At 41.6% G+C, this 14,326-nt stretch overlaps 1 protein-coding gene across 5 annotated transcripts in view; it reads right to left on the reverse strand.

Moving 5' to 3' along the window:
• NALCN (sodium leak channel, non-selective) overlaps positions 1-14,326 on the reverse strand; it is a 317,213-nt gene that overhangs the window by 46,938 nt on the left and 255,949 nt on the right. For 4 of the 5 annotated variants that reach the window (XM_043582614.1, XM_043582617.1, XM_043582616.1 and 1 more), the window contains 2 exons: positions 2,180-2,281; positions 1,674-1,743 (listed from right to left, as the gene is read on the reverse strand). In XM_043582614.1, the coding sequence (XP_043438549.1) occupies positions 1,674-1,743; positions 2,180-2,281 (172 nt within the window). Of the gene's footprint in view, positions 1-1,673; positions 1,744-2,179; positions 2,282-9,852; positions 9,940-14,326 lie in introns of all 5 variants that reach the window. The other variant, XM_043582618.1, reaches the window with a different exon arrangement.

The following is a 14,326-nucleotide window of genomic DNA, read 5'->3' on the forward strand; positions in this document are numbered from 1 at the left end:
CAGGCCATGTGTTGGATCCGATCACAATTCCATGCAGATAATATGGTAGATCATATCAGACAGAGCTCTGCCTTAAAAATCATGGCGCTAACAGATGTGTCTGCCAATTAGAACCTTGTAAATTGGGTAATGATGGTATCAGGGGTTCTCATCACCAACGTCTTCCATTGTCAATTGTGCCTGGAACACTTAAGAGAGTTTAAGGCAGAAGTTTCTACAGATTGAAAGCAGTTGGATTATGCTGGAAACTCCAGAAAATCTTAACAATAAGAGATAAAGTGGTAAAAAAAAAAAGACAAGCAAAACCCCAAAACCCCTAAGGCTTGCTACCTTTCTCTTTCTAGACCTCCTTTCTCAAACACCATCCTTGGCTCTGAACATTCAGGACTCTGCCAATTTAGCCAGACTCAAGACCTGTATTTTAATGAGGACTCCAGTAATGATAATTACTTAATGTGTACTTTTCAAGTCTCTTTTAGAAATCGGCATGATACAGCCGCTTGCAAGTCTAACCCAGAGGTTAGAGTTCTGGTTGCGTGGGTTTCCCTGGGTTTTCATGTGGCTTGTTTTTTCCCTTCGTTCGGGTCTCTGGTCTGATACAGAGGCGCCAACACTGACCATCTTCTCTAGAATTTCCTGCCCCCAAATCTCCATCTTTGGTTTCTATACATTATTTGATTGTTCTTTATAGTACAGAGCAAAACTGTCACAGCAATGAAGACATAATGGGCAATAAGTTAAAAACACCCCCAGAAATGATTATATATTTGTTTCCTTGTTTAGTTTTTGTCTCTTTTCCTGGAATGTAAGCTTCGGGAAGGCAGAAGTTTTGTCTTCTTTCCCCACTACTCCTCATCACTTAGAACAGGGCCTGGCACGTGATAAGCACTTGGTAAATATTTTTTGAGTCCATTAATAAATAAATGAGTGACATAGTGTCGAAGAACAAAGAAATTCTTGGGAAATATTATGCAGTCTTTGACAGAAAAATTCTTCTATAAATCACATTTTATTTCTTAGTATGTAAAGCCCTGAAATTAGACACTGGCTCTAGATTCTGGAATATTTGGGAATCAGTAAATGTTTAAAGTTTATGATGCAAATCAATTCTATAAAATGCTTTAAGTGTTTTTAATGTCTGTTAAATGCAACTGACACATCACTTTTGTATTGTCATCTTTATTATTTATATTTTTGAATTTTTAAAATTTTTTATAATTTATTTTGGGGGGGAGAGAGAGAGAGAGAGGGAGAGCATGAGTGGGGGAGGGGCAGAGGGAGAGCGAGTGAGAGAGAGAGAGAGAGAGAGAGAGAGAATCTCAAGCAGGCTCCACACTCAGCATGGAGCCTGATAGGGGGCTTGATCTCATGATCCTGGGATCATGACCTAAACTGAAATTGAGAGTCAGATGCTCAACCGACTGAGCCACCCAGCCTATCTTAATGAAGACATGTGTTTTGTGGGATGTCTGGATTTTTGTACAGTTAACGGTCACTCTTCTGTACTGTCCATTGAATTTGCTTCTTGAGTTTCCTGATTCCCTCTGGCATAAAGTCTTATGGAGACAGGACAATGTGACAGAAGGACACAGGTGCTGGAATTGTCTAAACAGTCATCGAAATGAATTTTCATAATCATGCTTCCCAAATCCAAAGCATTGCTTAGAACTTACATCTTGAGTCAGGGTTTCAAGAGATTTCCCCCTGCTGATCCTCTGGCTGTTGGATCCATGTCTTAGTGATCTAAAACAACCACAACCAACAGAGCGATACATCTAAGACCAAATTTTGACTTTCAAGCAATGACCATTATGAGAACAAAATAAATCAACTTTTCTGTTGATAACACACATCACAATGACACACATCACAAATACTTATTATCTCTTTTCAGCAGAAGCTTTAGTTTATTCAAATGCTTTTGATCCCATCTAGAAAATTTCAGAATTTTTCCTTCTGATCTTAAAAGCAAGAATTTGGCCATCACCAAGGAAAAGGTTTTTGCGAGATTTTTTTGAATCTTTGAAACTGATTGTGAGTTTCATCATGGTTGCCATTGGCAAACAGAACAAAGTTCCTCACCCACGCCTGTCTGCTAACCAGGGCTGCGCACAGAGAACATTTCCTGTAAAACTCCTTTCCTTGGTTTCTCTGCAGCCTTGTCTCCCAGTATATTTACCTGCGCTCTTGGCGGATATGATGCTGCACACTGAGAATTGACCTTTCCTTTGCTGGCTGCCCCTCAAATGATCCGCTCAGCATGCGCTGTCGAGTGCAAGCTCTAGGAAAAAAAAAAAGAAGGAGCCCGAGATAAATGCATGATCTGTACACTTGGGATGAATAATACATAACTGCTCATTATTCTTATTATTTTTAAGGAAACACCAATGATAAGGCAAAACACAGCAAATGACCCATAACCGTAAAGGAAAATGGGCTTGAGGCTCTGTGTCAAGAACACTTACAAAGCAGAACTGTCAGAGCTTCGCGGTGGTGCTAGAAAATAAACAGAAATCTCCTGCCCACCACGACCTGCCTCCCCCTACCCAAGGGGAGAGCTGCCATCAGGATTCTGCTAGTGGTAGGGCCAGCCTAACCATAGGTAGGCATGATGTTGGTTTTGCATTTAGACAAGGAGGTTTCTAATAACAGCCCTCTGGGGAAGGATTTGTCCACCCAGGCCTCTGGGATGATAGAATATATGTTCCAAGGAGATTTTGCAGAACTCCAGGACAATAGGAAAGCATAAAGTTAGAGGCAAAAGTTAGTGGTAAAGACAAGCAATTACAGCTGTGATTAATACCTAAAGAAACCTCAGTCTAAAGTCTATGGCTTACAGGTAACCAGTTACTACTTTCTCTGGAATCATGAAACTCTGATGCTTTTTTAAGGCATTCCCTCTTTAAACCATACCTAGGCTGGTATAGTTTCAGATTTGCTAATGAGGGAAGACAATGGGGTGACTCGACACTTGGGGTGTGAATGATTTGAAGAGAAAACAAAATTTCTTTTCCAGAAAGTTCTCTCCAACTGGAAATTACAACGATTCCCTTGATGTAGCAGTCAAGTGGAAAGAAAATAATACAGGGGACTCGGAGGCCTGTGTTCCACAGGCGACACGGACTAGTTGAGTGACCTTTGGGCTTAGTTTTCTTATTGGTAAAGTGAGGACATGACCCTGATCTCAAAGAAAACTCACAGACCTCCAATGCAATGATTTTATGATATGCAAATCTTATGATGCTGTATTTATTCAACACTTGAACACATAACTTCTGTCATTGCTTTACATAAAACTTTCATATTTACGTTTCCTAAAATGTGTATCTAGATTGACTTTGAATTATATCATCACTGTCTCGGAGTTAAGATCTTCAAGAAAAATATCCATTTCTGTTTAGCATACTTCTAAGCAGCTCTTATGATATCATGTGTATATTCAAGTAGCTAAAAATGCTTTTGATGCCAATGAAGGTAATTATGGTAAATACCCATGAAAATCATGCAAATCCGATGAACGGAAAGGAGTTACAGGAAGCAACTCCCACCCCCTCCCCCACCCCAAATCACTCTTCTTAGTTCAATAAGCACATGGACCATTTTGAGATAAAATCCAGAGTCAAAATCTTATAAAAAACCAAGGATTTATGGCAGTGATAGACCGTGCTTAGTTCCATGACTAGAATGGTGTCGCATAGGAAGGTGCATTTATAAGTTAGGCTGAATTCACAAAGGTTTAGCACGATCTCATATTATGTATACTAAGATTTATTTTTCGGACTAAGGACTGCAAATCATGAAGCATCCTGAGCACATCCATTTGGAGAAGAGTGTTATCCTGGCATAGATCTATAGATCCCTCCTATTTGTGTAAACGTCAAGGCTTAACCTATAGGCACTGTCTTAGTAACCTTTATTTTTTGTCACAAGACTCCCCGCTAAAGCAGTTGAGCCCTTAGGCCTTAAATACAAAACACATACAACTTGATTACAGTATACAAGTTTGAGCTGGCCGTCGTCCGTGCTACGTCTGAAGTGGAAGAACTTCTCTGGCCTTGAGCTGCCTGTGATAAGGGACTGCTGGTGTCTGCCCCACAGCCCAGTGTGAGCAGGCCCAGGCATTCTTGCCGGGAAAGAGTTGGGAATGCATCTACTGACTCCAGAACCTCACGGATGTCCCAGCACCCAAGTCATCTTAACACACCCACGCCCACTGGGGTGGCTCTGTGGATCCTACTGAGACTCCCTCCTCTGACTGAACAAGACAGGAAGGTCCCAACGGAGGGTGGAGGTGTGCTCACCATTGGAAAGACTCCGAATCCCATGGGGTCTCTTCCATCCCCTCCACCAACAGCAAGGCTGAAGTGTGGTGAGAAGGCAACCCCCCTTTCCTTTCTGGCTCAAGATCAGTCCTTTCTTTCCCACTGGGGTCTATCTAGAGAATTGAGAACCTAATCGTAAAATGGGCTGGAATTTCAACCATACATGTGACATGTGAATCTTTGTTCTCTGTATGAGTAACTCATTGAGTTCAGGGTGAGGGGGACTGGTTTTTAGCTCGACTCTGCAACCAGAAAACATGTGCTTCATCAGACTAAGATAGCCACTTCTATGCATAAAATATATAAAAGCATTGGCTTCCATTTCCTCTTCCTATCACTTTCTTCTGTGTATATAACAGTGTTTGTTAGTACAATTTCAAACCAGATAGTGATGAGAAAAAGAACACTGGGCTCACCAACTCTGAGCCAGTAAAATCGCGTTAACGAGTGACTTCAGAGTTCTGCTCGAGCCAAGGCTACACCTTGGTGGTTTTCATTTCTTCACTCAGGGGACTCTGCCAGAGCCTTGTGTTCTCTGAACAGAGGAATTCTTACCCACTGCCTCTTTTCCTGGAACTCCAAACGTACCCTCGTGACCTGAGCAAAGTGAAATCAGGCAGACGCAGCGATCTTTCCATGGTGTGAAGAGGTCGCCTTTGGTGCCTCAGGCTTAGTGTGACTGTCTCTGACCCCTATGCCAGCCATGCACCCCAGCACCGCTGCCATGTCTGGTCCAAAATAAAGGTCAACAACCATCTCCATTTTCTTTTAGCAGCCCTCTTGTTGAGTCTCTTCTCAGACCAAATGCTCTGATAGCTCACTCTTGCCTTTGCATATCCAGTGGTTTTTGAAGTAGGAAACTATAGGTAAATGCTAGAGTTTCTTAGCTGAAAACTAGGGGCCACATTCATCTAGCAAATGGCTATATAAACACTTGGGTTAAGGCAATTTGCAGGGATTGAGGTTGGGCACGTGAAAGGCAGTTCATCTGAAGGCTCTTGAAGGCTTTTATTCCTCTTCTAAGGATGGTGGTGGATGTTACTTACGTTAAAATTCAAAATCCTCTTGTTCACACTGTATCCATTATAGTTAATAACTAGCTATTTGTCTATGATAATTTTCCCATAAAAACAACAGGTAATAGTATAGAAGAAACAACTTTTCTACAGATACATAAATCTGTCTAAAGGAAAACAAGGGAAAAATCTAATTACATTATACAAAAAAGCTAGCTGCCCAAAATGGGTTTCCTACGGATGAAAGGAGGAATTCATATGGAAAGACATAAATCTGGGATAGGAGAGGAGATGTAGGGAGGAAGGAAAGAAGTTGCATAATAGCTCTGCCCTGAGGACATCTGGACATTGAAGCAGGTAGAGAAAGAAGGTCATATTATGATGTTTCTGCATAAAGAAAACAGCCTGATACATAAGCCATTATCACCTTCTTTAATAATGTACAATATTTTGTTATTTTGGAAAATAACAGCCTTGGTAGAAAATTATTCACTTCAATCTGGCACGATCGAATTCCATGAAGACGTTACCCATTCTCTAATACAATGTGCCAAGGTTCACACGGAAGTATGGTAGGAGTTTGTTTTATTATTTTCAAAAGGAAATACAATTTTATTATACACAAGCATATATTGTAATCCAAACTACGAACTACCAAAAAGTATTTCTGACATGTGTAATATAGTCACAAACTCAGACATAAATGAGTCCTGATAAGTAACATAAAGTGAGAAATGAATATTCACCCACAAGAGAAATGTTTTATGTTCCATGTTTCTGTAGCATGTTATTAACCACACTTGTTCAACACTTATGGCATTTGGTCATCATTGGTCACCTCCCTTATTAGGCAGTGAGTTCTTTAGGGGGCCGTTTGATCACTTGTCCTCGTGTTCTAGGAAATGCAGTTGCTGGCACACCCATGAGCAGAGCCAGGGGACAGAATGGGTAAGTGCAAGGCGGGGAGGTGAAGGTATAAGGAGAGCACAGGACGCTGAGGGAGGTGTGGGACTGGTTCTCGAACTTGCTAGTCTCAAGGTTCAATTAGCACATCAGGTTAGTACTTTCCTACCCAGCATCAGGGCTTGAACAGAAACTTTTGCCTTGGACTGAAGACTAATGGAGGAGTCGATTTGAGAACACCAAGGTTTAGGACTGCGCAGTTCCGACCTCAGCCTTTGCTGGCTGTGGGACCTCTGGCAGGTGATGGGCATTCTCTGAGCCTCCGTGTCCTATATGTAAAATGGGGAACAAGAACACCTCTTCCAGCAACTTCATAGGGAGTGAGTTGGGAGGACCAACTATGATTATGAATGTGCCAGTCTTTGGAAACACTGACACTCTGTTTACATTTTAGTTGCTATTATTTACTTTTCTGTCTCGCCCCATGCCATGGTTGGTATTAAAACGTTCGACAGAGGGTGGAGGACAGAAAAGCAAATGTGATAGAGGTTCACACTGGGGGGTAAGTCTCCTCTGTTCTGACTCTGCTCAACAGCGATATATGTTACGGACTAGAGCTGCAGCTTCTTAACCTGTCTCTATGCATCCACGCTCAATAAACATGTTGCATTATTATCCCCAGCCACATGACGTCTGAAATGAACACCTGCAATGTTACTGTGTAGGTGTTTCTCAGATGGCCCTTAGTGATACCTCCTCCCTGGTTTTCATGCCCTTGTGCAACCCAGAAATGTGGGCAACTTGCTCCTCACCGATGTAAGGCAAATGGGATGGGATAGGTCACAAAAGACCTGCCCAAGCAGGCTGCCATGTCGTGAGATGTTCTGTGGAGAGATTCCCTTGTTATGGAATGAGGGTGGTCTTCCATTAACAGAGCATGAGGAATCAAAGCATTTATTTAACTGCTAGTGAGGCACTAAATCTTATTAAGAACCATGAGAGGGGTGCCGGCGTGGCTCAGTCAGTTGAGCGTCAGACTCTTGGTTTTAGCTCAGGTCATGACCTCATGGTTTCATGGGTTTGAGCCCCACATCAGGCTCCGTGCTGAACAGTGTGGAGCCTGCTTGGGATTCTGTCTCCCAATCTCTCTCCTCAACTGCCCTCAACTCCTCAACTGCCCTCCTCAGGGCAGTTGCCCTCCTCAACTCCTCAATCTGCCCCTCCTCAACTCACCCCCTCTCTGTCTCTCTCAAAATAAATAAATAAACTTAAAAAAAAAAAGACCGGTGACAGTGAGCTAGTTAGGGGATTCTTCCCAGGCAAGTCAAAAGGCCTGCAACCTTATGAGAGACCCAGCTAAGCCACACCCATGTTCCTCACTGAGGCTGTGAGATTAATCTGTGTTATTTCAATCACCAACCTTTGGAGTCACTTGTTACACAGCAATTGGCAACTAAGACAGTTGTCATTGTTGTCTTAAAGTCTTCAACAACCCTATTGCTCTTCAGAGTAAGACTAAGACAAGAAGCTCAGCATGACTTCAAAGTCCCATAGGACCTGCCTCATCTTTTACCATCAGGGACCCCCCCCCCCGCTCCGGCCAGTCAACCTCTTTGGTCTTTCAGTTCCTTGTGTGGGCCTCACTCCAAAAAGCTCTAAGAGAGCAGAGGTTGACTTAGTTACTGCTCACTTGTTACTTCGCCTTGTACACAGTAGGTGCTTAATAAATATTTGTGAAATGAGTAAATCGTGAAATATTGCGAAGATCAAACATTTTAATTTTTTTTTGGATCATTTCACGCTTATGAGGCACGGAAATAATCACAAATAGCACACACCGCATGTGTTTGAAATATGCTTTTCAAAGGGGAAGGTGATTTTATCTCCAGTTAGAATACTGTGCTACTCAAGAAATGGGCTGCACACCTATAACAGATGAGGCCCTGAGAGAGTAATAAAAAAAAAAAAATCAGACATTGCTTCTTGCAGGTAGAAAATTTATAAATCTTTATCTATAGTCTCTGTGACTGTGAAGGGAGACCTTCAAGCCTACATGAGGCAGAGCTGAACTCATTTCAATTTCTTAAATGGGAGATCTGATCTGTCCCTGGGAACATGGTCCCCATACACGGTGTCTTATATGAATCTACTACCGAGCTGAAATAGTAAATAAGTAAGGATTTTGAGACTTTTACAACTTTACCAATAAGAATGCACACATCATTAAAATTCCTCAGTAATAGACCTAGTCAGAAGGAAAAGTATTTGAATATTCAATTAAGTTATATTTTGCCACTTTAAATTTTTCATTAGAATTTAGATGCCTTTTGGTCTCCCCTGAAGGTAAAAGAAATACATTTTCAGGATGAAAACATTCACTTATTTGTTGCCTAGAGAAAAAGCAAAGCTGATAGATAGTATTGAAAATACACACCACGAACTTGAGGGACAGTCTAGCTTTCCTTAGGGGAAAGACCACAGAGTTGTGGTATTAGGATCTCATCATCTTCCCCATATCTCTTCATGATGGCAAGTACTAGCAAGCCAGTTTCTTAGAAACTCCATCTAGTGGTCTGATACAAAACAAATTGGTCTGCCTGCTTGTCTTCTGGAACTGGGACGCACAAGGCTTCAAGTGTCTGGTGAAAAATAATGAAGTCTTTTGTCTTGTCTGAGTGAGGAAATTCTCCATTATGCAGGCATGTGTAATCCCTTTATTCCTGCTCCCTGGAGGAGAATTACAGTGAGGCATTTTCCTTTTCCCAGTTGGGGTTAATGTTATGCCCTCTCTACCTTTGAAAGTAAAACAAGACTAGGACCCCTGACGATGATTCAAATGTGGGAATATTCTTCAGCAAACACACATTCCCAGTTGCAAAAATATTACCCCTGGTTTCTTGCCAAGCCTTTGAAAAAAACATATGAAAGATTGATTCTTTTTTTCTTCCTCTCTCTGCATTGCCTTTGTGCTGTGGAATTTCAATTGCCTCTTATATGACAGCTATATATATATATATATAGTCTTTTATGGAGGTGGAGGGAAGAGAATCATGTCTTAAGAAATTGTCTCTATTTTTCTTGACATTTCTCCATCACAAATATTTTTAAATTGGCCCAAAGATTATGGTTATAAGAGAGATCTTTGGAGCTTTATTAGCCTTTAAACACCACTAGTTGTTTATAGAAATAGTAGCAGGGGGTCCTCGGTTTCTTTCTTCTCTCTCTCCATATCTTCTTTCTTAATGTTCCAGAACAAGGGTGTGGGAAAAGCCTGTACATTCTGTAATGAAAGAGAGAGGCCTATGAGTCTTCAAATTATTTTCATTCATTATAGAAAAGTTAGATTGCATGAAACCATCTGGTATTAAGCGTAATTACCATCTAAAGGAACTGCAGTGTAAATCTGCAGAGCATTACATTGGAGGGATTTTACTCCAACCTTGGGCTCCACAAGTTAACACACTGCAAAGTATTATCAGATGTTGGTCAATATAATGTAATCACATCGACAGAAAACAGGAAAACAGTCCTTCTGTGGTAATTACGGAAACCGTGGCTGTAGAATGGTGTAAGAGAATGGGGGATGAGTATTTCCTGGAAAGGGCTCTCACCTGCCTCCAGGAGAGTGACAATGAGATCCTCCAAAGTGAAGACAACAGCGGACATTAACAGGTGAGCTCCTCTGTAATGGCCTCTTGCTGAGGTGAGGAAAAAGCTGCATTTTTATGGAGTGACTACCCCACTCCTTTGTGAATGGGCCCAGTCCCGAGTAAATGGATATGGCTCTTTAATAGCAACAGCAGATTTGTTCTTTCCAGTCTTGTGCTATTCATAACAATGTTGTCATAAGCACACATGTAAACATGTGGGCAACCAGAACCTTGTTGTAGACTGAAACATAAAAGAAGCCTTAGTGTCTTATCGTATGCAGGTATGATAAATAAAAAAGACAATCAGCTAGTGGGCAATCCATGCCTTTAGTGCATCTATTAAAATTCAGCAAATAGAATGTCTGAAACCCCACACCACACTAGGGTTTAAATTTGGTAATGCTCCATCTGTCTCAGAAAAACGTAAATTACAATGTAAAGATTGAACTTTTTATTATAACAAAAATGAAATTTTGCAAATGTTGCAGAAACCATATGAACCAATTTTTCTACTGAGATGAATTTTCTTATAGTACTTATTGCCAATGATAAAAGAGTAAAAGAGAAACCCTGTTAAAATAGTTTGCTGCATCTGTTGGGTAAAATTTAATAGTAGCTCTCCTGATCCATAGCACAATTATAATCACTTTGTAATAATGTACAAATCATGTGCAATCTCAACGAAATATAACATATTTTGATTACCACAAATCAGGAAACAACTAGGAAAACGTCTTTGAAATATATTACTTTACTGTGTATGATAATGGATGTTAATTAGACTTCTCGTGATAATCATTTCATAATACATACAAATCTCCTCGAATTATTATGTTGTACCCCTGAAATTAATACAGTGTTATATGTCAATTATATCTCAATGAAACTAAGAAAAGTTCAAGGAAAGTTTGATTTAATTAAAAAAATTTTTTTTTAGTGTTTATTTTTGAGAGAAAGAGAGAGCCAGAGCATGAGCAGGGGAAGGGCAGAGAGAGAGAGGGAGACACAGAATCCGAAGCAGGCTCCAGGCTCTGAGCTGTCAGCACAGAGCCCAGCGGCCGGGGGTGGGGGGGTGGGGCGGGGCTTGAACCCGCAAACCCTGAGATCATGACCCGAGGCAAAGTCAGATGCTCAACCAACCGAGCCACCCAGGCACTCCGGAAAGTTTGATTTTAAAAAAGCAAAAATATATATATTATTTTGCTTAAATGAAGTTCTATTTGGCCTCTTTGCCTCTTTATGTTTTATACAAATGCATATACCCACAGATCTTATCTTCTCATTGCTCTCTGAATACACTTAAGTTCCATATACTTAACTTAGTCTCTGTATCTCCAAATGGTCTTTTTTTTTTTAAATTTTTTTTTCAACGTTTATTTATTTTTTTTGGGACAGAGCGAGACAGAGCATGAATGGGGGAGGGGCAGAGAGAGAGGGAGACACAGAATCAGAAACAGGCTCCAGGCTCTGAGCCATCAGCCCAGAACTCACAGATCGCGAGATCGTGACCTGGCTGAAGTTGGACGCTTAACCGACTGCGCCACTCAGGCGCCCCTCCAAATGGTCTTTCAACTAGTCTACAAGAGTTTTTAAATCTCATAAATAAGAAAAACCAACAATGAAGCAGCCTTAATAGAATCACAGATAAATAGTTATGAAAATATCTAATATTTAATTACATATTTGATTAATATTCAATGTTTTGATGGTAATATATTCAATATTAATAATTAGTATTCAATACGTTAATATCTACAAATACATTACATATGTTAACAGAATCTTTAATAAATTAGATGTTAATAATTTAATATTTTATTAATATTGAGTATATTAATACCTGATACTCTGTTTCCCAAAAACTTTGGGTGATTCTTACCAAATGTTTGCCATAAAGAGTTATTGCTCTGTCAGGAGGCTGACCAAAACTCAGCTTCATGGGTACCTGTGCTTCTTCTCACCTGCAGGGTCCTTCTAGCATCCTCTCCTGTGCTGGATCGCATTCCACTGAGCGGTTGGCAAGTCTAACGGGAAGATCTGTGAGAGGCTACAAAGCACTCAGCCCCTGCAAGCGGTGCTAGTCGGGCCCAGAATGTGGGGCTGCAGGAAACTAACATGACCTCATCCAAAGCTGCTGAATTGCTAGGCTGAATGATGAAACAAGAATTTGAAAAGGAGAGCTTGTCAGATGGGAAGGAGCACTCGCGGGGTAAGATGCTAATGCTTTGCATTATTAAGCTCCCTTAGATTTCCATTTAATTGGGCCAGCTTCAGAGAGCTGGGAGCTCTGGGTCTAGACAGCGGAGGACAGAATAAGAATGAAGAGGGCCGTTTGTCCTTTCCTCAAATTTCCCTTGTCATATAGCTAATGATGTGCACAGGAACAGGTGGCCCCTTGGAGGGCTTCACAGGGGGTTAATTTGAACTCCTTCCTCTAGAAAACTCCACCATCTCCTCAGTCTCTGTAATATCAGGCTCATCTGTCTTCCAGAGGAATGTGACCTAGATGCTTCTGTTCTAGAGGAGAGCCCAGGTGTCAGTTCATCTGTCCTGAGCCCCAGGGAGGCAGCCGTGGGAGAACAGGACCCAAAAGGCCAGAGGACAAAAACACTCTCATTCAGCCTACAGCCTATGAAAGAGGAGCCCTAGCTAAGTCCTCACCGCCTAGAAGTTGCGGGGCTCCAAAGTGATGCACACACCTAAGTTCCAGGTAGGCACTTACAACCCATGCAGAAGACAATGTCACGCTTGTCTCCACCATGGCAGTATTGTTCTTCTGCTAATGGTGCCTCTGAGGGCAGGTCTATGTTCTCTTCCAGCCATTCCTCATGCCCGAATCACCAGCCTCTCTTATCCTGCAGAGATCTTGATTTAAATCCTACTCTCACTCTTCCACCTGCCAAGTCAATCAGGCTCACCTTTACCAACACCTGTGACCATGCCCTCAACGTCCCACTCTTCCTTTTCTTTGCAACATGCTTGTCTCTACCTGTTTGGCTAGGTCTCCCAATTCTGAGATAAGACCATTTTTTTCCTGGCCCATCCAAGCAGAGCAGAGAATGTCATAGTTGCACTTGAGACATTTCAAAGACCGTGGGTCTCCATTCCCAAGACTTTCAGTCAGTTACAGGTGATGCCAACTCTGGTTGATGAGTCTATGTTATTAGTTTGGGAGTATATCCACCAAATGATGTGAACAAATGAGCTGATGATGCTTTTAATGTTAGCAAGACTAGCACAAGGGTGGAGCCAGAATGCCAACCCAGACTGGCTACTGAGCCACTGAGTAAGTGATAGACACTGCTCATTTACTCCTATGAGGTTGCTTATACCTCCACTTGAAAGGCATAAGAAATTGAGACTTTCCAAGGACTTAACCATGACTCAGAGGATTCAAAGCCAAGCATGGCTAACTGCAAAGCCTGTCCTCTTTCCACTTCTACTATACTGCCACAGCATACTCTATGTGACTATTTGGATTTGAACAAGAATGAGGTGACCTTTGTAGCTCAGAGTCAAGAAGGCCACACAATTTCAGTCCAGATATGAGCTTTCCTGAGCTGACTTATCCATCAGGGCCCAAGGTTGGAGTTGCAACAGATACCCAGCAAAAGATCTTCCATGAAGACACCTCTATTAGCCCCAGATGGCTAAAGCTGGTTCCTCTCTACCACAGGAAGTTTTATGGAGAATATGGAGGGAGAGGAATGAGATTGGAGACGGTTATGGTCCTAAATACTTAAGCTGCCCCAGACAGCAAGGATGCCTGTAGACCACATAGTACCTTTGCATAAATTGGGAAAAGAGGCCTGTTCCTCTGGAGAGATGTAGTCCTATGCCAGGGTCACTGCCTGGCAAGGAGGGTGTGCCTTAGCAGGTACAGTGGGGGCTAGATTTCAGCTTCTAATTTCCCCTTGACCTGGCAACTCTGTATGATGCATAACATGTTTGTACACCCTGAGAAGCACTCATGAGTATGGGAAAAACAAAGGCCTTAGGGGTTGTCCATAGAGTGGATGAAAACAAAGGATCCTCTATAATTTAAAAGCACAGAGTCATAGTTAATACATGGATTTTGGAGTTACACCGACCAGGGTTTGATTCCTGGTTCTCTGGCTCCCTGATTCATTAGACAAGGTGATTTAGGCAGGTTAGCTAAGCTTCCTGAGACTTAATTTTTCCTCTCTAAAACAGAGCTAATAGTCCTTCCTTGTCTTTCAGGGTTTGCTATGAGGACCTAATGAGACAGAGGTTGTAAAATAGTACAGTGTTTAGTGCACAGTCATCTTCCAGTAAACGGGAGAGATTAGTTTCATAAGTTGTTGAGGACACATAAATATGGCTGCCTAATTGGGAAATCAGATTGTAGTTGGTATCGATGTGATACCCAAGACCATTTCTATGGTTTGTGATCTTGGGAGAAAGTACTTACCTA

The sequence above is a fragment of the Prionailurus bengalensis genome, chromosome A1 (genome assembly GCF_016509475.1).
Source record: "Prionailurus bengalensis isolate Pbe53 chromosome A1, Fcat_Pben_1.1_paternal_pri, whole genome shotgun sequence".
NCBI lineage: Eukaryota > Metazoa > Chordata > Mammalia > Carnivora > Felidae > Prionailurus > Prionailurus bengalensis.